The 21663-nt window shown below is 46.8% G+C and overlaps 2 protein-coding genes across 8 annotated transcripts; one reads left to right on the top strand and one right to left on the bottom strand.

Moving 5' to 3' along the window:
* Window positions 1–376: 376 nt before the first annotated feature.
* On the top strand, window positions 377–14236 carry RPAIN (RPA interacting protein). 7 transcript variants are annotated; one of them, XM_005582639.5, is made up of 7 exons: window positions 377–483; window positions 1811–1981; window positions 3586–3646; window positions 6918–7029; window positions 7179–7242; window positions 9059–9199; window positions 13543–14236. In XM_005582639.5, exons 1-7 carry the CDS (start codon window positions 403–405, stop codon window positions 13570–13572), a joined length of 660 nt encoding a protein of 219 aa, XP_005582696.3. In that variant the 5' UTR covers window positions 377–402; the 3' UTR covers window positions 13573–14236. The 7 variants fall into 7 exon arrangements, 4 of the variants coding, with proteins under 4 accessions (XP_005582696.3, XP_045231492.2, XP_065388698.1 ...); XR_010582236.2 differs by lacking the exon at window positions 6918–7029; XM_045375557.3 differs by lacking the exon at window positions 9059–9199.
* Window positions 13775–20866, bottom strand: C1QBP (complement C1q binding protein). The gene is made up of 6 exons (XM_005582637.4): window positions 20540–20866; window positions 19806–19956; window positions 16620–16713; window positions 14669–14764; window positions 14292–14414; window positions 13775–14156 (listed from the first exon to the last, which is right to left on the bottom strand). The coding sequence occupies exons 1-6, from the start codon at window positions 20769–20771 to the stop codon at window positions 14007–14009; spliced, it is 846 nt and encodes a 281-aa protein (XP_005582694.1). The 5' UTR covers window positions 20772–20866; the 3' UTR covers window positions 13775–14006.
* Between the last annotated feature and the right edge of the window lie 797 nt (window positions 20867–21663).

Raw genomic sequence — 21663 nt, forward strand, 5'->3', positions numbered from 1 at the left:
CACCGGGCAGGGGCGTCGCCAAGGGACACCCAATCACCATTATTTCTGAAGCCCAAGGGGGCAGGACGAGAAGTCAGCGGAATGGTGATGCTACTGGAAGTCTAGCACCTGGGGAGAGACAGACTTGTGTATCTAATTGCCTATTGGACACCTCCATCTGGGTAAACCCAGGCATCCAGAACTTCCCCTCAAGACTTACCTCCCTCAATGCAGGTTGGGCTGGCCTCACACATTTCGCTTGGATGCCTAAATCTGTTTCCACGTGGGGCCGGCCGGTAATACAACACTTCCCAGAATACTCTGCGATCCAAGAGCAGTCTGCAGGCGGAAACTACAACTCCCAGGGGTCTGTGCGCGCCGTCAGGGGGCGGGGCTTGCGGCCTTGTCTCCCGGGGAGAGGAGATGGCGGAGTCATTGAGGTCCCCCCGCCGCTCCTTGTACAAATTGGTGGGCTCGGCGCCTTGGAAAGAGACTTTCCGGCAGGTGGGTGTGGGGTTTGCGCCGTGGTCACTATCCCAGTCCGTCCCGGCGACCGCCGTCTTCCCTGCCTTCGCCTTAGCCCTGCTCCGTGGAGCAGGTGCCGGAGCGCTCCTGCTGTGGAAGCGGACCTCAAACCCAGGCCTCCTGACTGTAGAGTGTGGGATTAGCCCGGGTCGGCCCAGTCCTAGAAAGCCTTGTTTTTGAATTCGGTTTTGTTTTGAATTTAAAGTGTGGTCATTGGCCGGGCACGGTGGCTCACGCCTGTAATCCCAGCACTTTGGGAGGCCGAGACGGGCGGATCACGAGGTTAGGCGATCGAGACCATCCTGGCTAACACGGTGAAACCCCGTCTCTACTAAAAAATACAAAAAACTAGCCGGGCGAGGTGGCGGGCGCCTGTAGTCCCAGCTACTTGGGAGGCTGAGGCAGGAGAATGGCGTGAACCCGGGAGGCGGAGCTTGCAGTGAGCTGAGATCCGGCCACTGCACTCCAGCCTGGGCGACAGAGCGAGACTCCGTCTCAAAAAAAAAAAAAAAAGTGTGGTCATGACATCACCCTTTGCACCTCTGCAGTAACACTATCTACTGTTGCTGCGGAGGTGGCCACCGAGAGAGGCACTTTGCCTACGTTCGTCTTGTGAGATAGAGATGATTTCTATTCTAGAGAGTAGTAAACCGAGGCTTAGAAGAGCGCTCCACTTCAGTTCTGGCCTCTTCTGAACACAGCGTGGTTGCTAGTAAGTAATGTCCAAGAAAGTAACCCGACGCAAGAAAGATAGCAGATATAGCAGAGTTTCTCAGCCTTGACAATGGACATTTTGAGGGAGATATTTACATGTTGTGGAGGGCTGTTTAAGCCACATCTCGGGCCTCTACCCACTAGATGCTAATAGTCCTATAACTAGAATTGTGACAACCAAAAATGTCTCCAAGCATTGCCAAATGTTCCTTGGGGGACAGAACCTCCCTGAGTTCAGAAACGCTGCTGTGCAGGAAGGCTGTTACCCAGCCATATCTAGAGTAGCAAGAATTTGGAAGGAATATAAATGTTCTGTAATAGGACATTGGCTGCCGAGAGATTATGCACACAACCATTAAGGAAACTGGCAAGCTAGAATAAAAAATACGGTTATATGTAAATACATGCACAAAGCATTGTAATTTTATGTATCTCTACAGAGGAATATGCAAAAGTAACACTAGTTAGTATTATCATTGAAATTTTGTGTCTATAAACTTTCTTTAATGTTTTCCCAACTACTGTAAGAGTGTTTTTTAAAAGTAGAAATGGTTTTTTTTTTTTTCCTCCCCATCTTGCTCTTTTTTCCCAGAGATGCCTGGAGAGAATGAGAAACAGCCGGGACAGGCTCCTAAACAGGTACCGCCAGGCTGGAAGCAGTCGGCCAGGGAATGCTCAGAACACCTTTCTAGTGCAAGAGGTGATGGAAGAAGAGTGGAATGCTTTGCAGTCAATGGAGAATTGTCCAGAAGACTTGGCTCAGGTCAGGCTGGGCTGTGTGTTTTCAGGAGGACTCCACCAAGAACGGCTACTGTCCTTTTTTACTTGTTTACTTGAGTCCCCTAAACCCACCATTCCCCTACCCCCATTTAGAATTCAACAGTCTTTTTTTGTGTGTGTGAGACGGAGTCTCACTCTGGCGCCCAGGCTGGAGTGCAGTGGCGCTATCTGGGCACACTGCAAGCTTCGCCTCCCTGGTTCACGCCATTCTCCTGCCTCAGCCTCCCGAGTAGCTGGGACTACAGGCGCCTGCCACCACGCCCGGCTAATTTTTTGTATTTTCAGTAGAGACGGAGTTTCACTGTGTTAGCCAGGATGGTCTCGATCTCCTGACCTCGTGATCCACCTGCTTCCGCCTCCAAAAGTGCTGGGATTGCAGGCATGAGCCACTGCGCCCGGCCTAGAATTCAACAGCCTTTAACCCAGGCTTTTCTACCCTTAATGTTAGACTTGTCTAGATGAATTGTTGTGAAATACCAGACCGTAGATCTGCTCATCACTGCAACATCATCATTTATGAAACTAAAAAGAAAGAAATTTCATTTCTTGCCTCCACACTTGGAAATTATAATTTAGTAGGCATAGGCTAGGAATCTCTTTCTTTCTCTCTCTCTCTCTTTTTTTTTTTTTGTCTTGCTCTGTCACCCAGGCTGGAGTGCAGTGGCAAGATCTCGGCTCACTACAGCCTCCACCTCCTGGGTTCAAACGATTCTCCTGCCTCAGCCTCCCAAGTAGCTGGGATTATAGATGTGTGCCACCATGCCTGGCTAATCTTTTTTCTGTTTTTAGCTGGGATGGGGTTTCACCATGTTGGCCAGGCTGGTCTTGAACACCTGACCTCCAGTGATCTGCCCACCTCAGGAATCTCTTTCTAAAAAGGTCTCCAGAAACTTTCAGATTCTAGTCTCAGCCAGCGTTGGGAGCCATGTATGGGAAGGATACCATTTATAGTGTATCAGGAAGAGCACTGGATTCGAAGTCAGGAGTTCCAGAATTCGAATCCTGGTTTGGCTGTTGACTCTTAACTTCAGTCTGCCTCTTTGAGGTTTAGTTTTCACATTTATAAAATGAGAAGATCATGTTTTCAGCATTGTAAGCATTATGTAAGAAAATGAGAGCAACTGTTTGAAACTATCAACGCACTGTGTAATAACGATGCATTATTCAGTGGCTTCTATGTGTCCTACAATACACCAATGTTTGCCTTACATTACCACAATTAGTACTCACAGTAACCCTCTTAGATAGATTTTATTCCCACTTTACAGAGGCCGAAACTGAGATTTGCAGAGACTAGGAACTTTTCCTGTGATTACATAGCCTTGGAAGAATATGTACCTAACTCCTACCCTATATCGTCTCTCCAAAAGTGGGTACCATTATTTTGTCACTGGGTAGTTGGATCATTTGTTGACGACGTGTCAGCATGACAGCATTACCCCACTGTCAGTGTATTGTGCAGGAGGACTGGACTGATTCTATCCGGCAAATCTGGGTTCTTCAAGCCAGCCTCCAAGTATGAATCATTGTGGGGCTTGGTTGGTGATTAATACTTCAAACTTCTGATGCCTCCCCTTTCTCTTCCAGTTGGAGGACCTGATAGACATGGCTGTGCTGGAGGAAATTCAACAGGAGCTGATCGACCAAGGTAACCCCTAGGAGTAGTCCTTCCTTACCTGTATTTAGCTACTCAAATGCTGTGACTTTTCCTCCAATCAGGATTAGTTCATAAGTCCCCTTTGTCTACCTCTATCGATCAAGTGTCCAAAAGGCTCTTTTTGTACTCTGACATCTTGGCTGTCTAGCTTCCCAATAATAAGGGTCTCCAGGGTGCTAGGCTTTGTGCTAAGAACTTCTCATTTAATGAATGCTGTTTTCTCCACGTGACTGCCCTGTAAGATAGTAGTAGTAGAACAGAAGGTGGTGTTCTCATGCAGGTCACACAGCTAGTAAGTGGAGGAGATGGGAAGCAAAATCAGTTGTGTGAATCCAGTTCTTGTGTTTCTTCTACCATCCTGCCTCTCTATTAATGGGTTAATAGTTCACTGAGGGTGGTGGCTTATGCCTCTAATCCCAGCACTTTGAGAGGCTTAGGCAGGAGTATTGCTTGAGGCCAGTTGAAGACCGTCATGGGCAACATAACAAGACCCTGTCTCTACAAAAGTAAAATAGTTAGCTGGGTGTGGTAGCACATACTTGTAGCCTCCCTCATCCAGAAGGCTTAGGCAGGAGGATCACTTGAACCCAAGAGTTTAAGGTTACAGTGAGCTATAATCGTACCACCTCACTCCAGCCTGGCCGACAGAGTGAGATCCTGTCTCTTAAAAAAATAAATACATAAAAAGTAAACCTGCCACTTTACAGGATACAGTGACAGTGCGTGGTCTGATCCCTTGCCCTATTCATTTCAAGTGCCACATTTTCTCTTAACTCCCCAGGGCCTGTGAGCATCCACTCCTTGAGGGAGGTGCCCATAGCACTGTGTAGAGAGCATAATTTTGTACTTTATATAGTTAAGTCATTTTTTCCATGTAGCCCTGATTTGATTTGGTCTGTGCCACACAAATTAAAGTGGTAAAGCCAAGTGAATCTTAGAGGTATGACTCAAGGGTTTGAGCTCTTGCCTTATCGTAACAATAGCTGTTGATTACTGAAAGGTCTCTATATGCCAGGCAATGCACTAAGTCTTTTTTTTTTCTTTTATTTTCTTTTTTTTTGAGACACGGTTGCTGCGCAAGCTAGAATGCAGTGGTGTGATCACAGCCCACTGCCGCCTTGACCGCCTGGGCTCAAGCGATCTTCCCACCTCAGCCTTCTGAATAGCTGGGATCATAGACGTGTGCCACCTCCCCTGGCTAATTTTTTTTATTAACCTTTTTTTTTTTTTTTTAAGCCAAAGATGATTAAAACAAGACAAAAAATTATTTATGTATTTATTTTTTTGAGACACGTTCTTGCTCTGTTGCCCAGACTGGAGTGCAGTGGTATGATCATGGCTCACTGTGGCTTCATCTTCCTAGGCTCAACCGATCCTCCCATCTCAGCCTCCCGAGTAGCTGGGACCACAGGTGTGCACCACCATGCCCAGCTAATTTTTTTTATTTTTTGTAGAGACAAGGTCTCACTATGTTGCCCAGGCTGGTCTCGAACTCCTCCCTGGTCTCATGTGATCCCCCCACCTCAGCCTGCCAATGTTTTGAGATTACAGGCATGAGCCAACATGCCTATCCTAATTTTTTTTTATTTTTTGTAGAGACAGGGTCTCACTGTGTTGCCTAGGCTGGTCTCAAACACCTGGACTCAAACCATCTTCCTACTTTAGCCTCCCAAAGTGTTGGGATTATAGACATGTGGCATGGCCCCCGGCCTTAGGCTTCATTTTTATGACCTGTAAAATGGAGATAATACCTTATACATTTGTTGTAAGGCTTAAATAACATGTGTAGAAGACTTAGTGCATTGCCTGGCATATAGAGAACTTTCAGTAATCAACAGCTATTGTTATGATGAGGCAAGAGTGCAAACCCTTAAGTCATACCTCTAAGATTCACTTGGCTTTACCACTTTAATTTGTGTGGCACCGACCAAAGCACTTAATTTCCCTGTGCCTCAGTTTCTTCACCTTAGAAATAAGGATAATAGTGAAGAAGTTAATATATGTAAGGGACTTAAAATAGCATTTGACACATAAGTGCCATGCAAGTGTTAGTTGTTAATGACTGTTGCTGTTGACTCCAGTTAGACTGTAAATTCCTTATCATCTTTTTTTATTCATTTTCCCTTCCCCCCCCCCACAAAACCTTTCTTAGTGGTGAAACATAAGCCTCACCAAATGCTTATTTTGCGGCATATTTAATAAATCTGAAGTGACAAAGATTTACTGCGTTGTGCTGTCCTCAGCCATAGGAACATTCTAAAGCAGAAGCTGGCAGACCTTTTGTGAAGAACCAGATAGCAAATACTTTAGACTTTACAGACCATGAGGTCTCTGGCACAACTCCTCAACTCCGCCGTTCTAGTGGAAAAGCCGTTATAGACACCACATCAACAAACAAGCATGACTGTAGTGTTCTGACCCCTTCCCTAATGTCTAGACTGTGAGCTCAATAAGGGCAGGACGGTTTTTTCATCTTTGTGCCCCTGTGACTAGCACATACTAGGTACTGTTGTATGTTTGCTGAATGAATGAGCACACAGATTCTGAACAACACAGATTCCAAGTATGTGGACATACTTGGAAAGCAGATCTCTTTTGACTCAGCAGGGTCGTCCTGGCATCAGAAATCAGTTCTCTTTTTTTTTTTTTTGACACAGAATCTCGCTTTGTTGCTCAGGCTGGAGTGCAGTGGCGCAATCTCAGCTCACTGCAACCTCCGCCTCCCGGGTTCAAGTGATTCTCCTGCCTCAGCCTCCCGAGTAGCTGGGATTACAGGCATGCACCACATGCCGGGCTAATTTTTTGTATTTGTTAGTAGAGCTGAGGTTTCACCATGTTGGCCAGGCTGGTTTCGAACTCCTGACCTCAAGCCTGCCTCAGCCTCCCAAAGTGCTGGGATTACAGGCGTGAGCCACCTCGTCTGGCCAGCAATCAGTTCTCTTTGTCAGCTTTCCTTAGTTGCCTGTGGGACCCTGTCATTCCCTATCTGTGCTCCTATGATCTCTGGAGATGTGTGTGAAAATTGTCTCCTTGGTCTTCAGCCTGCTTTACCTCTTATGCTCACAAAAAGGGGACAGAGAGGAGGGAGAGGGATCTAGCAAGATGAAGCCAGCCTGAGAGAGCAGTAAAAACCAGTGATGGCTATTGTGGTTTTGCCCAAATCTTTCCCTTGTGTGAAGGAAGCCTTTGGCAGTGAAGCTTAGAATTAAATACAGGGCAAGCTGAAGCACGGTGAAGCACTCCAACTGCCTTTGCCTTGCAGAGCAGTCCATCATCCGCGAGTATGAGAAGAGCTTGCAGTTTGATGAAAAGTGTCTCAGCATCATGCTGGCTGAGTGGCAGGCAAACCCACTCGTCTGTCCTGTATGTACAAAGTAAGAGTTTTGAAAACCTTTTCAGCATTATTCGTTCCCATTCCCCACTCCAAGGTGAGTGGAATCTCCCCTGAGATTTGTTGCCTGAAAAGGTTTGGAGATCCAGTTCTGGTGGCCATGATGCTCTGGGATCCTAATTCTGCTTCTAGGTACAACCTGAGAATCACAAGCGGTGTGGTGGTGTGTCAGTGTGGCCTGTCCATCCCATCTCATGTGAGTGTTCCACACACAGATTTCATGATACTTTTTCCCACACGGATCTACTTTCTTGAAGATCCTCCAGCGCTGGCTCGGAGCCCATTGTGCATATTTCTTCCCAGTTTTATGTTCAGTGGTGTCACATTGGTAGCTTCAAATCGGCCATGGCGAGAATATCTGTGGCATGAAAATTGGCAAACAGTACACATCAGGGCCTTTAGGGCCCTGGAGAGCCACCACTGCTTAAGGTTTTTATGGAGACCTCAGCTTGGGATTGGAAATGCCTGTATCTGACGTTTCATAAAAATTTTCTATATATGAAGACATACCTAATTCAGAATTTAAGCTTTAGTAATCTTTTATTTATTTATTTATTTATTTATTTTTGAAACAGTCTTACTCTGTCACCCGGGCTGGAGTACAGTGGCATGATTTCGGCTCACTGCAACCTCTGCCTTGCGGATTCAAGTCATTCTCCTGCCTCAGCCTCTCAAGTAGCTGGGATTACAGGTGCCTGCCACCACGCCTGGCTAATTTTTTTTATTTTTTATTTTTAGTAGAGATGTGGTTTCACCATCTTGGCCAGGCTGGTCTCGAACTCCTGACCTTGTGATCCACCTGCCTCAGCCTCCCAAAGTGCCGGGATTACAGGCATCAGTCACTGTGCCCGGCCTTCAGTAATCTTAAAATACAGAAAGAGCCCTTTTATCTGGCATGATGGGGACTGCAAGTTTGCCAGTTAATTGAGCAATTGATTAAAGAGGCAAATTATAAAAATAAAATGTTTTATGGTAAGTTTCAAAAACATAAATTTATTTGCCAGCCTTTGAGTGGGGCCCTGCTGATTGGAGAGCTGAGTCACCTGTTTTATTTTTTATTTTATTTGAGATAGAATCTCACTCTGTCACCCAGGCTGGAGTGCAGTGGTGAGATCTCTGCTCACTGCAACCTCCGCCTCCCGAGTTCAAGCGAATCTCCTGTCTCAGCCTCCTGAGTAGCTGGGATTACAGGCACACGCCACGACACCTGGCTGATTTTTGTATTTTTAGTAGAGACGGGGTTTCACCATGTTGGTCACGCTGGTCTCGAACTCCTGACCTCAAGTGATCCACCTGCCTCGGCCTCCCAAAGTGTTGGGATTACAGATATGAGCCACTGTGCCTGGCCGAGTCACCTTTTTTACATAAACAACTCTTATAATACATAGTCCAGAGTTTACGATTTTAATTCTGTAAAGTGGATCAAGAAGCTGAGTATGCAACTTTGGAATTTTTCTCCCCCATCTTTTACCTAATTCTATAGCTCTTTTTCTTTCTTTCTTTTTTTATTTTTATTTTTTTTAAGCAGCTCATCTTTTTGAGTGTTTCCTAAACTTTCCACTTATAAAAATAAAACTTCATGGTTTTTCCCTTGTATTACTGATTTACATAATAAGTAATTAGCGTTACTGAGTTACAGTAGCAAGTTCAAGTAACTCAAGCAGACCTAGGAGCATACACTGCTAGTTGTTGGGAAGGATGCACTCAGCTGGTGGGGGCAGAGGCAGAGGGAGGCTGGAAAGTAGCCTGCAGCCTCTGAGTGTTCTTTCTGCCATGAGTGGCCATCAGTGTGTTTTACAGCAGTAGAGGGCATTGGTTAATATGGAGAGGCAGTTAAATGGAGATTGGTTAAGAGATCTTGGCACAGTCATGGGCCCGAGTGTCTTTAAGGCTCCAAGGAATCAAGCCGTCACAGTGAGCCACAGTTCTATTGGTTGGCATGAGGAATGAGGATTTTTCCATCTGTTGGCTATCAAGTCACTGAGAGGAGGTTGAACTTTTTTATTTTTTAGTCTTCTGAGTTGACAGAGCAGAAGCTTCGTGCCTGTTTAGAGGGTAGTATAAATGAGCACAGTGCGCACTGTCCCCACACACCTGAATTTTCAGTCACTGGAGGAACAGAAGAAAAGTCCAGTCTTCTCATGAGCTGTCTGGTAAGCCTCTCCTGGGACCCAGTCTGTGGTAAGAGGGGCCTGTGGTTGGTTTTATTCCTACCTCGATAGAAATAATGACCTAGAAACAGGTAAATGTTTAATGCAGTTTATTATCTGAGGAATTTACTTCATAGAAAAGTGAAGGTAACAAGTCATTTCGACTCAAAGGCCAGTCAGAAGGGAAGAGGCAGCATAGGATCATGGCAAGAGGATTGGTCTGGGAGTTAGGACGTGTGGCTCCACACCTTCTCCTGATAGATCAGCACGGTGGTTTTGGATTCAGCTGGTCATTTCATAGTCATAACACCCAAATAGGCCATGCTGGCATCACTTTTGCAGAAGGAAACAGGGCAGAAAGTATAGCAGGGCAGCCTTAGGTTTGTCTGTCAGTGGAATTTTCACAGAGGTCCAAGGGCTAGTCGCTAGCCTGAGTGACAACTGAGGTGTGAGGGCTGGGAACACAAGCGGGTATGGGAACCACCTGTCCTAGAAGCGTGCTATAGGAACCAGTATCTCTCATAATCCATGTAATCTATCTATATATATATGTGTACATGTGTGTATATAGATATCATACAAACACACATAAAACCGATATGATATATTTGCTTTTAGATCCCAGGCAGGGGGAGCCTTGGGATTAGGAGCACACTGTACTTTAGGAAGTTCATAGCCATGGCCTTCTACTGGGTGTTTATAGAGTTCTTTCATGGCCCTCTCTTCCAAACGCAGGTAACCTACAGGGGTCATTTTTATTATAAGCAACATTGCCTAGTAACAGCCATTTCACCTGTATCAGGTTTCTTCCATAGGTATTTAATTCTACTCATTCATTAAAAAAACAATGAATTGAGGGCTCATTAAAATTGAGAAATACACATCTCTCACGGAGCTCAAGCCTTGGATTGATAATAAGAGAACAGAATAAACAGGCAGTACCCTGGAGAGCTGTAGAGGGAGGGCTTATGGGAGTTCATAGGAGGGTGATCTCCTTTATGGTGACACCTTCCTGGAGGAGGCATTTAACTTGAAGCGTGGAATCGATCTGGACAGACATGGACATCTGGCCAGTTGTGGGGGTAGAGCTTAAGTGGAAGATCCCCACATAGAGGAACAAGGCAGAGAAGCAGAAAACTGGAGTGTAAACAAAGAGCATCTTATTCTACTTCGCTGGAGCATTAGGTTCATGAGGGAGAGGATAGTTCCTGTTAGATTCAGAGAAGTGATGTCATCTGGCCAAAATTTTACTACTAATAAGCGATAGAGCTGGTGTTAGACCCCAGGTCTTTGTGCCTCCAGTGCCCCTGCTGTTTCCTGCTCCAGGCTCCGGCCGTGGTGGAAGGAAGCCATTTTCCATCAGCTTGTGTGGAAAGAGACACAGCAGGTGAAAGTTTAAATAAAACACCTCACTACTTCCTGTTGACTACAGGCGTATGTTTCCTTCTGTTCCAGCTCTCCAGCACTGGTTGCAGATGCTCAAATATGCAGTGCTTTCAGGCCTCTGTGCTGTTCATGCTGTTCTGTCTGAATGCCTTTGACTCCTCCCACTACATTTAAGCATCATTTGCACAGATATTTATTGAGCACTACAATATGCCATGTACTTCATTCACCTGATTCCTCACAAGGAATTGGCCAGTCTCAGCCAGGCACAGTGGCTCACACCTGTAATCCCAGCACTTTGGGAGGCTGAGGTGGGCAGATCACCTGAGGTCAGGAGTTCAAGACCAGCCTGGCCAACATGGTGAAAGCCCATCTGTACTAAAAATACAAAACTTAGCTGGGCATGGCGGTGGGTGCCTGTAATCCCAGCTACTCGGGAGGCTGGGGCAGGAGAATTGCTTGAACCCAGGATGCGGAGGTTGCAGTGAGCTGAGATTGTGCTGCTGTACTCCAGCCTGGGACACAGAGTGAGACTCTGTCTCAAAAACAGAATTGGTGGCCGAGTGAGGTGAGTCACACCTGTAATCCCCACACTTTGGGAGGCTGAGGCGGGCAGACCATCTGAGGTCAGGAGTTCAAGACCAGCCTGGCCAATATGATGAAACCCTGTCTCTACTAAAAATACAAAAAAATTAGGTGTGGTGGCACACGCCTGTAATCCCAGCTACTCGGGAGGCTGAGGCAGGAGAATCGCTTGAACCCGGGAAGCAGAGGTTGCAGTGAGCGGAGATTACGCCACTGCTCTCCAGCCTGGGCAACAAGAGCGAAACTCCATCTCAAAAAACAAAAACCAAACAAAAAAAGAATTGGCCAGCCTGAGAAGTCCGTTCCTTTAGAGTCTGTGTTCCCTTTTTCAACAAACCTAATGAGGGCTGGCAGAGGGGAATTGGCCAGTGTCTCCTTGGGCTTCCACCATACCTCATGCCGTGTCATCCATAACAGTGCTGCAGTTACCTGCCCATATCTGTCCTTGAGGGCATGGCCCATATTTATTTCTACTCCCAGCGCTTGGCCTATATTAATAAATACGTGCTTAATATGTTTGTACAGATGAGTTAAGGTGGAGGGAGGAGAGTTGAAGAGGGCACAGGTCAGCTGGCTTTGGCTTCTGTCTTAGTAAGGTGAACAGTGAGTCATCTACACAGATTATAATGGTAGCAGAGCTAGAGTCTACAGCTCCTCAAGTATGAAAGTCCCCTTGAGTGTGAAAGACCAAATGCTGGCGGGTGGACGAGAAGGGCAATTAAAGGGTAAGCGGAAGATTGCCTAATTGCCATGTGTACAGCTTCAGCTCAGCATATAATTATGGACCCCAGTTATCCACTCACCTAACCGTCAGTGTCCTGTGGCTCAGAGCAGCAGTGAAGCTAAGTGGGAGGTGAGGTTTGGAAGGTGAGTGCTGTGTAGCAGTCTTGGAGATCATAGTTGTCAGTGCTGGCTCTGGGGCGGGCAGGGAGACCATTGTTGGGTAAGTAAGGGGTGAGGGAGGCGGGGTTCACAGCAAACACGAGAAACACAGCCAGGCGCTGTGGTTCACACCTGTAATCCCAGCACTTAGGAAGGCTGAGGTGGATGGATCACTTGAGGCTAGGAATTCAAGACCAGCCTGGACAACATGGTGAAACCTGGTCTCTACTAAAAATACAAAAATTAGCTGGGCCTGGTGGCTCGCACCTGTACTCCCAGCTACTCAGTGGGAGGCTGAAGTGGGAGGATGGCTTGAGCTCAGGAGGTGGAGGTTGCAGTGAGCTGAGATGGCGCCATTGCGCTCCAGCCTGGGTGACAGCGAGATTGAGCCTCAAAAAAACAAACAAAAAACAAGAAACAGGAAGGGGAAAGACAAAATTGTATTCTGTAGGTTCCGAGTTCAACATTTGGAAAAGTAGACATTTGGAATGCTCTAGTTCCACTAGACCTTTGGTTTTCGCTTAAGGGGGACTCAAGGACCATTGTGTTAGAATTCAGTGAAGTCAGGATGTAGGGAGGCTCAGCACAGATGACTGAGGATGTGTTGGAAAATAGGGATGGGTTACAGAAGATGGCACTATATTACAAGACTTAGGAATATTTTGGATGTGACGGTGCTCAGGTGGTGGTCATGGGATAGAATATGCTAAACTACCTATTAGCAGGGTTATAGTGTCTTTTAGAGAAAGCCAAATATATTACCTGTGAAAGTGGTAAGAAACAAGGGTAACCTATTTATGCCTACTGTTTTGTTAGTGGAACGCTAAGCCTGGGGGAGTTATTGATCCCCTACTGCTCAAGGTCATCGCCGAGGTCTGATTTTTCACACAAAAAAATTGCAACCTCTGGCATAAATGGCTCAAGGACAGATGATTCCTTAGCATAGTGGAGGGGCTGAGCCACCAAGGAGTCGGGAGCCAGTTTTACACTTAGGTGCTTACTGATCATATTACAGATCGAGGGGAAGACATGTTTTCTGCCCGTACTGATCATGCATGGTTGGTACCTCCCCTGTGATACGTACCTGCTTCAATCTTGTGTAGACTTGGAGTCTCATCTTCCTGCTAGGCTCTAAAAGCTCCAAGCTACCAAGAGTTTGAATACAATCATACAATCTTTGTGGTCAGTAGTTTCCTGAGGTGAGGATGTTTGATTAGTTCCTCTGCAGATTTGATCTTAGCTTGAAGACTGTTGGTGCTGACGGTTTCCAGACAGCTGTTTGAAGGCTGCAGGACAGAGGTCCAGCAAAGCCAAAGAGGGGCAGTCGTCGGTGGCCTTCATGACAAATTACACGACCTAACTAATTCAAACTGGACTCAGGAGACCTCATCTAATGTGTAGCATTCTCATTGATGACAACTTTTAACGATGTATCACATGTCTTTCATGACTAGAATACAATTTAAGCTAATTCTTCTCCTGTTTAAACCTAGGCCTGTGATACCTGGGCTGTGATCCTCTAGAGCCAGCGTGGACTCACATCATTCTACGGGTTGAAGACCACTCACTCCCTGAGGAGCCTTGGACATACAAGCCTTTTATTTATAACTTATTTTGTATCGAAACTTTTAACCGATCCTGAAGGAAAAAAAACTTTTCCGACATCTCTGTTCTTGGTCTTTTGTGACGCAGGTTGAAGCGGGAGGAATAGAATAGATACACTGCTTTGGAGGAGATAAACCAATTTTATGTCTATCATGTTATACAAAAATCTAGAAATAATAGATTTGTACAGGAAAAATGATAATGAGAGCGCAAAACATATAATTTAAATTTGGTGTTTTTCCCCATGATATTAGGACGATAATCATTTCAAAGCAAATGTCTAGCTTCAGAGTAGGACTTGTTCACTGGCCAGAGCCTGCCATGAAACTAAGGCTTTCAGCGTCTGTCTGCTCTACTGGCTCTTGACAAATCTCTTGAGGTCTTCAAGAAAACTAATGTACTCCTGGTGCTCCAGGGCTGTGCTGAGCTCCACCAACTCATCTGCAAAAGTGTTGTCCACCCCTCGGTCCGCAAGGAAATCCATTAGGTGGTCATATAAGGCCTGCAAAGAACAACATTTACTAGTTTAAAAACAAAAAAAAATCTGTAATGAACATTAAAATGTTTCTTTCTCCCCTTGAACTAGGACCCTTCCTTCCACGGCCCAAAAGGTTCCCCCATCTTATCAAGCACTCACCCAGTCCAAGGAATCTGTGTTGAGTGTGTAATTAGTATCCTTCCATTCAGACTCGCCACTGGACTGAAAGCTAACTTCCCTGATAGAGAAGATGTCACTCTCAGCCTCGTCTTCTTGTCCAACCTGAGAAGAAACAATATTTGGGGAAACTGAAGGGTTCTCCAGGATAAGCCAGACTCATGCGAAGAAAGGGGGCCGCTGACAGCATGAAACTGATCAGGTTTTAACCCTCTTCCCTCACTCCCCTCCCCTCTCCCCCTGCTGGGCTGGTCTAAGCTAGAAAGTCTTTAAATTTATGCTAAAAGGGACAGGAAGTTCCCAAGGGACACGCTGTGCTCCCCAGGGGTGCCAAGGGGCTAGCACTCCATCCTACATACCTCATCCTCTGGATAATGACAGTCCAGCACAAGGGCCTTCTTGCCATCATTCTTTATAACTTCAACCACGAAATTGGGAGTTGATGTCAGTTCAGGCTGGGAAAACAAGAAGTCAGTACATGCCACTGCTGGAAGGAGATGGATGCCTGGATCAAGGATCTCTGTTCAGATTTCTCAGAGCCACCATTAGGATGTTATGTAGCCATTTTAATAGTCTTATGCCATACTATTCCCAAAGGAAGAGCTTGATCTCACTTCTGTTGGCACCCTGCTTGTTTAAGTAACACACTGGATTTTCAATTAAGAAATCTGGATACCAGCCGCCTCAGCTATGTGCCAATTAACTGAGTTTATATCAGTTCCTTAACATTCCAAGCCTTTTCCTCCACCCATACACTGCAAAGCTTTCCTAAAGTTTCAAGATTCCAGCTTGACTGTTCCAGGAGTCTTCAAAAGGGACCAGGGTCAAAGGCTGGGGAACCTGGCCATCTTTATGGCTGAATAACAGCAGCAGCTTTTCCTCTGATGTGGAGCTCTGGGAGCAGACTGGGTCCAATGTCAGAGAGATGCTAGTTGGGGTTGCTGGGAAAGAAGCACACCAGAGAGCTGTGCCATCCACACCAGGTCATGACCCAACACTGTACTGATGGCTTTTGGGCAGAAGGTCTAGGGACTCTGTGGCCCTCGTACTGGCTGGTTACCAGGCTGGGCACAGCACTTCCTAAAATGTCTGAAGAGTAGGCATGATCCAGTTAAAGTCTCTTATGCCCCTGGCATTCTTTTTTTTTTTTTTTCTTCGAGGCAGAGTGTTGCTCTGTTGCCAGGCTGGAGTGCAGTGGTGTGATCTTGGCTCATCGCAACCTCCGCCTCCCGGGTTCAAGCAATTCTGCCTCAGCCTCCTGAGTAGCTGGGACTATAGGCGCCTGCCACCACACCCAACTAAGTTTTGTATTTTTAGTAGAGATGGGGTTTCACCATGTTGGCCAGGATGGTCTCGATCTCTTGACCTTGTGATCTGCCCATCTCGGACTCCCAAAGTGCTGGGATTACAGGCTTGAGCCACCACACCTAGCCTGCCCCTGGCATTCTTATCTTGGTTAAATGGCTGTTGTGTATTACCAGCTTGTGACTGATATGTTAGGAACATTCCGCACATGCAAACACACCAAATGATAACCTCCAATATAAAAAATCTCCCCATAGGCCGGGCGTGGTGGCTCATGCCCATAATCCCGGCACTTTGGGAGGCCAAGGTGGCTGGATCACTTGAGGTCAGGAGTTTGAGGCCAGCCTGGCAACCACGGTGAAACCCTGTCTCTACTAAAAATACAAAAATTAACCAGGTGTGGTGGCACATGTCTGTAATCCCAGCTACTGGGGAGGCTGAGGTAGGGGAATCGCTTGAACGTGGGAGGTGGAAGCTGCAGTGGGCAGAGATCGTGCCACTGCACTCCAGCCTGGGCAATGGAGCGAGACCTTCTCTCAAAAACAACAAAACTCCCTATCATGGGAAAGGCTGAGAACATTTCATTTCCTTTCCAGCCAAACCACTAAGCCTGAGCTGGCAGACAGCAACGTATTTTGCCCCTGGGAAAAGGAAGAGGGCCACAGTCCTGTTAAAGCTGGCCAGAAACCACTGATTCCTCCTGCCTCAGCCTCCTGCATAGCTGGAACCACAGTCGTGCCACCATGCCCAGCTAATTTGTTTTTTTTTAAACTTTCGTAGAGGCAGGGTCTTGCCATGTTACTCAGGCTGGTCCTCCTGGCCTCAAGGGATCTTTCTACCTTGCCCTCCCAAAGTGCTGGGATTCAGGCGTGAGCCAAGCGCCTGGCCTTAGAGGAAAAAAAAATTTTTTTTTTTTTTAAAGAGCAAAGAAAAACGCTCCTTCTTTAAGTCCCAGGGACAGCCTGTCAGAACTGAGGTAAAAGCTGATCATAGTGTTAAGCTTACCTCCTGTTCTTCAACCTTCTGCTTTTGCGTGGGTTCCTCCTCACCATCAAATGTTGGTGGGATGCTGTTGTTAATGTTGAAAGTGACAATGATTCTAAAAGGGCAAGAGAAAACATAACAGACAAGGCATCATTTTAACTGAGTAGGTTAACACACAAACAGGGAGGTCTGCTACAGTTACAAAGGTGTACTGAAACAATGTCTCTATCCTAGCTGGCTGAATTATATGCAGAACTTCAAACAAGGCTGGTACCTACATCCAGTCCTGAGTGATTCAGCAGGTCTCAAGTGTGCCTACCATGTACCAGCTGCTGGAAGCCAAAGCTGGCCTCAGCTTATCTCAGCCAAACAAGTCATGCATGGGTTACTCCCAACAGGGCCAGTACCCCAGGGCTCACTGCCATGTGTTGACTGGGCATCTCATGGCCACAGCCAGCTGACACTGCCCACCCTGGTCTTTCCAAGGAACCCTTGGTGAAAGTAAGGACCTGGGAGGCTGGTGAGATGGAACAGAAGCCCCTTTAAGAGCCTTTCCCCATAAGAAAATTTGCCCTGCAAGGAAAGGAAGAAGGAGCAATGGAGGGTTGCATCTGTTAAACACGGAGAGCAGCCCTGGCCTCGGGAAGCGGATGCCTCACAAAGAAAAAAACGGCTGTAGTAGACAGTCATCCTTCAGAGTACTTGTGGGAAGTTTTATCATCACAAAGCAGGCCAGAGACACCAACTAGCGACAATTTTAAGGTGCAAGAATCCACACCTGAGAAATCATGTCCCAAAGTTTGAGTCAAAATTCCTGGGAGATAAAGTTTAGAACCAGAACTGCTGGACTATGCAACTCTGGCAGGCACCGTTCCATACAAGTTCCATGAAGTACCGCCCCCTCGACTTGTGCTAACTAGCTGCTTTGCCAGGAAGTCACCTTTCCATAGTAACAGAGGCAGTCTGAGGTTGACACAATCTGTCTGATTCCAACTGTGCTGACCAAGCTGAGCTCCTGGGCACAGAAATGGAATGATGTTCGTCAGAGCATTATTTTTAATGGCCCCCAAATAGCTATGAAAACCTTGTGCAAATGGTTTTTAGGTGAGATTACAGAAGACACAATTGACCTGTGTAGGGAAAAACCACACTACACAATAGCCAAGAGAATTGGTACCCTACTTCACATCATACTCAAAATGAATCACAGACCTCAACTAAGAGCTAAAACTAGAAAACTCTGAAAAAATTAAGGCATAAATCTTCACAACCTTGGGCGAGGCAGTGGTTTCTTAGATGTGACACTAAAAAAAGCACAAGCAACCAAAAAAATAGGTAAACTGAACTTCCTCAAAATCAGAAACTTTTGTGTCAGAGGGCATTACAAAGAAAGTGAAAAGAAAACCCACAAGATGGGGAACAATACTTGCAAATCATTAATTTGGTAAGATCACTATACCCAGAAAAACTAAAGAATTCTTTTTTTTTTTGAGACAGAGTCTCACTCTGTCGCCCAGGCTGGAGTGCAGTGACGTGATCTCGGCTCACTGCAACCTCTGCCTCTGGGCTTCATGCCATTCTCCTGCCTCAGCCTCCTGAGTAGCTGGGACTACAGGCGCCCGCCACTACACCTGGCTAATTTTTTGTACTTTTAGTAGAGACAGGGTTTCACTGCATTACCCAGGATGGTCTTGATCTCCTGACCTTGTGATCCACCTGCCTCGGCCTCCCAAAGTGCTGGGATTAAAGGTGTGAGCCACCGTGCCCGGTCAAAACTAAAGAACTCTTACAACCCAACAATTAAAAATGTAAACAGGCTGGGCAGGGTGGCTCACACCTGTAATCACAGCACTCTGGGAGACCGAGGAGGGCGGATCACGATGTCAGGAGTTTGAGACCAGCCTGGCCAACATGGCGAAACCCCATCTCTACTAAAAATACAAAAATTAACTGGACGCATGCCTGTAATCTCAGCTACTCAGGAGGCTGAAGCAGGAGAATTGTCCGAATCCGGGAGGCAGAGGCTGCAGTGAGCCAAGATCGTGCCACTGCACTCCATCCTGGGTAATAGCAAGACTCCGTGGGGTGGGGAGGAAGCTACAAATTGTATGATTCCATTTATATGAAATGTCCAAAAGAGGCAATCCATAAAGTAGCTTAGTGATTACCTGGGGTGGCTAGAGGGAGGAATAATGAGTGACTGCTAATAGGTATTGTTTGGGGATTGACAACAATGTTCTAGAATTAGGTAGTGGTAACCGATGCATAATTCTGTGAGGACTAAGAACCACTTAATTTAATAAACTTCAATAAATGGGTAAATTTTATGCCATATAAATTAAATCACATTAAAGCTGTGATTTTAAAAAAGAATTACATATACATCATAAGGTCAATTATAAAGAAAATTCAATTTATTTATTTATTTATTATTTTTTTGAGATGGAGTCTTGCTCTGTCCCTCAGGCTGGAGTACAGTGGCGCCATCTCGGCTCACTGAAACCCGGGGGTTCAAGCGATTCTCCTGCCTCAGCCTCCTGAGTAGCTGGGACTACAGGTGCTTGCCACCACACCCTGTTAAAATTTTTAGTAGAGACAGGGTTTCAGTGTTAGCCAGGATGTTCTCGATCTCCTGACCTCATGATCTGCCGTCTCTGCCTCCCAAAGTGCTGGGATTATAGGCGTGAGCCACTGCACCCAGCCTCAATTTAAAAATCTGGAAGATGACAAATGTCTATCTGTGTAATGAGATTATGGATGACTATAATGCAGAAAAGTGTAAACACTAACAGTTTAGGAGAAGGTGGGGCACCTGACTTAGGTCACAAACTCCCCGCCTCTGATGGCAGCCCTTACTACAGTGGAACCCCATCCTGTTACATATAAGTTACATGCCTTGCATTTTCACCCAAGCTAAACATTAGAGAGAGCAGGGTGCTACTGTATCAGCGCTGTAAATCAGAGATCAAACAGATTCTGTCAGTACTTTTTTGCGCTACATTTTTGTCTCCTTAGTAACCAGCCCACAGCAAATTTGTGTTCAGTGAATGGACTGCCTGGACCTTATGAAGCTGTCCAATTGAATCCTTCACTCTCTTGAAAACCATTTATCCACACCTGAACTCAAGGCTCTTCTAGGGATGACCCAGGACGGGTCTTGCAAGGTTAAGGGAGTCGGTGCCCTGGGATCCCCAGACCAGTACTTACTTTTCCCCGGCAACTTTCCGCACTAATTTCGCTTCTGTCCCATTCAGTTCCAGCTCCCAACCTCCAGACATCTTAGGGAGGGTTTTATGCTTCTGGATTTTTCTTTCCTCCTCAATTTCATCCTTCAGGAAATCAACAAAAGCTTTGTCTCCTAGAAAAGAAATCCATATACATAAAAAGGAAAGCCAGTTAGTCTAAAACATAAAACTATTACCCTGGTTATCGCAGCCAGAAACCTGGACTATTTCTAATCTCTCTGCTATTACAGTTACTCTAGAAGCCTCAGTTTCCTTATCTGTAAAAATACCATAATATTAGTGGGAAGCTGAGCCTGATGCTGGAAAAGTGATTTCCAACAATGAACGCATTACCACTTTCCGCTATAAAGCAGAAGAATTTCCGATCATCCTCTTCCACTTGCCAAACGATAGTTGTATCGTATGCTATTTTCAAACACGACCTTGGGCTTTCCCAAAAGTCCACTTTCGAGAGAATAAGACTAAGGATGAAGGTACCCTCTAGTATTTAATTTTATTCACCCCCCTACCAACAGAAAATGAAACTGGTGGATAGGGGAGGTGGGGGGAATATGATCACACGTGGGTTTAACCCGCTGGTTGCCAATCAATGGAAAAATGTCCCAGACCTCGGAGGTCGGTTGCAGGCCCCACTCCTGGTCTTTTCCCCTCCGTGAACCGCAAACCACACCCCTGGCCCGCGTGCGCGAACCTCACCTTCAGTGTGCAGCAAGCCGCAGCCACAGCCACAGGCGCAGGGTCCTCGAGGCCGCAGGAGGCCCGGCCGCCGCTCGGAACCTGCGCGCACGCTGAGCAGCCCGAAGGGCCGGGCGCACAGCCGGGGCGCCGGCTGCAGGAGCTGCCGGAAAGGCGAGGCGGGCGCGGCAGCGCGGAGGCTGGGGACGGCGGAGCCCAGCACACGAGGCACGCAGCGCAGCAGAGGTAGCATCGCGCAATCCACTGCGAACACGTGCAGATGCAAAGGACAATCCAGGCCCAAGTACCCCGCGACCTAAAGCGCCGCCGGAAGCCCCGCCCTTGCCCGGAAGCGCTTCCCGCGCCGGCGCACTGAGGACCTAAGGCCCCAGGCGGAATCGCGCCTTCTGCTGGAGGCCTCCGGTGCAGCCCGGGAAGCCTCGAATCCGGTTTCCGGAGCCTTCTTGCTGCGCTGGCCTGAGTCCTCTGTCCGAAGCTGTTTAATTCTTTCTAGTGGCCGCTTCCACCTACTGTTTTCAAGGCACGCCAGGCTTTTGGGCTGTGTGGAATGCACTCTTGTCTTCCCCCAGCTCTCACCAGCCCCTTACACGGTCACTTTCCTCTAGGAGGCTGTGGTGTTATATTATGTATTTATTGGTTTTCATCCCCAGTTCCTGGGTCGTAACTCCCATAGCCCTCGTTACAGTGTTCTGTGATAATGTTGGGTGTGTTAGGCCTCAGGAAACAGACTCTCACTCTCCCCTTCTCCCGCCCTCCTTTCACCCGCCCCAATGCAGGACTCTAATCTCCCACATTTCTGATTATGGGTCTTAAGTCCCTTCCCAGAGAAGGTCCCACCCTATGCCCTGGGGGAAGGGATGCTGATGTCCAGAAGCTTCCATAAAAACCCATGAGGACAGGGTTTGCAGAGCCTCTGATAGCTGAATACGTGGAGGTTCCTGGAGGGTGGTGGCCCAGGGACGGCGAGGAAGATCGGAGCTTCTTCCCCACTGCCCACCCTGCTCATCTCCTCATCTGTATCCTTGGTAATATCCTTTATATGAAACCGGTAAAAGTGTTTCCCTGAGTTCTGTGAGCTGCTCCAGTGAGTTAATACAACCCAAAGAGGGGGGTCGTGGGAACCC

The sequence above is a fragment of the Macaca fascicularis genome, chromosome 16, assembly GCF_037993035.2.
Source record: "Macaca fascicularis isolate 582-1 chromosome 16, T2T-MFA8v1.1".
In the NCBI taxonomy this organism is placed as follows: Eukaryota; Metazoa; Chordata; class Mammalia; order Primates; family Cercopithecidae; genus Macaca; species Macaca fascicularis.

Bases quoted from the DNA above. Each gene is read 5' to 3' on its own strand.
- RPAIN (XM_005582639.5), top strand. From the start codon at position 403: ATGGCGGAGTCATTGAGGTCCCCCCGCCGCTCCTTGTACAAATTGGTG. The intron at 7,030-7,178 runs GTAAGAGTTTTG...TTCTGCTTCTAG, and splicing joins GTCTGTCCTGTATGTACAAA to GTACAACCTGAGAATCACAA. The intron at 9,200-13,542 runs GTAAGCCTCTCC...GTTTAAACCTAG, and splicing joins GTCTTCTCATGAGCTGTCTG to GCCTGTGATACCTGGGCTGT.
- C1QBP (XM_005582637.4), bottom strand. From the start codon at position 20,771: ATGCTACCTCTGCTGCGCTGCGTGCCTCGTGTGCTGGGCTCCGCCGTC. The intron at 14,765-16,619 runs GTAAGCTTAACA...TTGTTTTCCCAG, and splicing joins AGAAGGTTGAAGAACAGGAG to CCTGAACTGACATCAACTCC. The intron at 14,157-14,291 runs GTGAGTGCTTGA...TGTTCTTTGCAG, and splicing joins ACACAGATTCCTTGGACTGG to GCCTTATATGACCACCTAAT.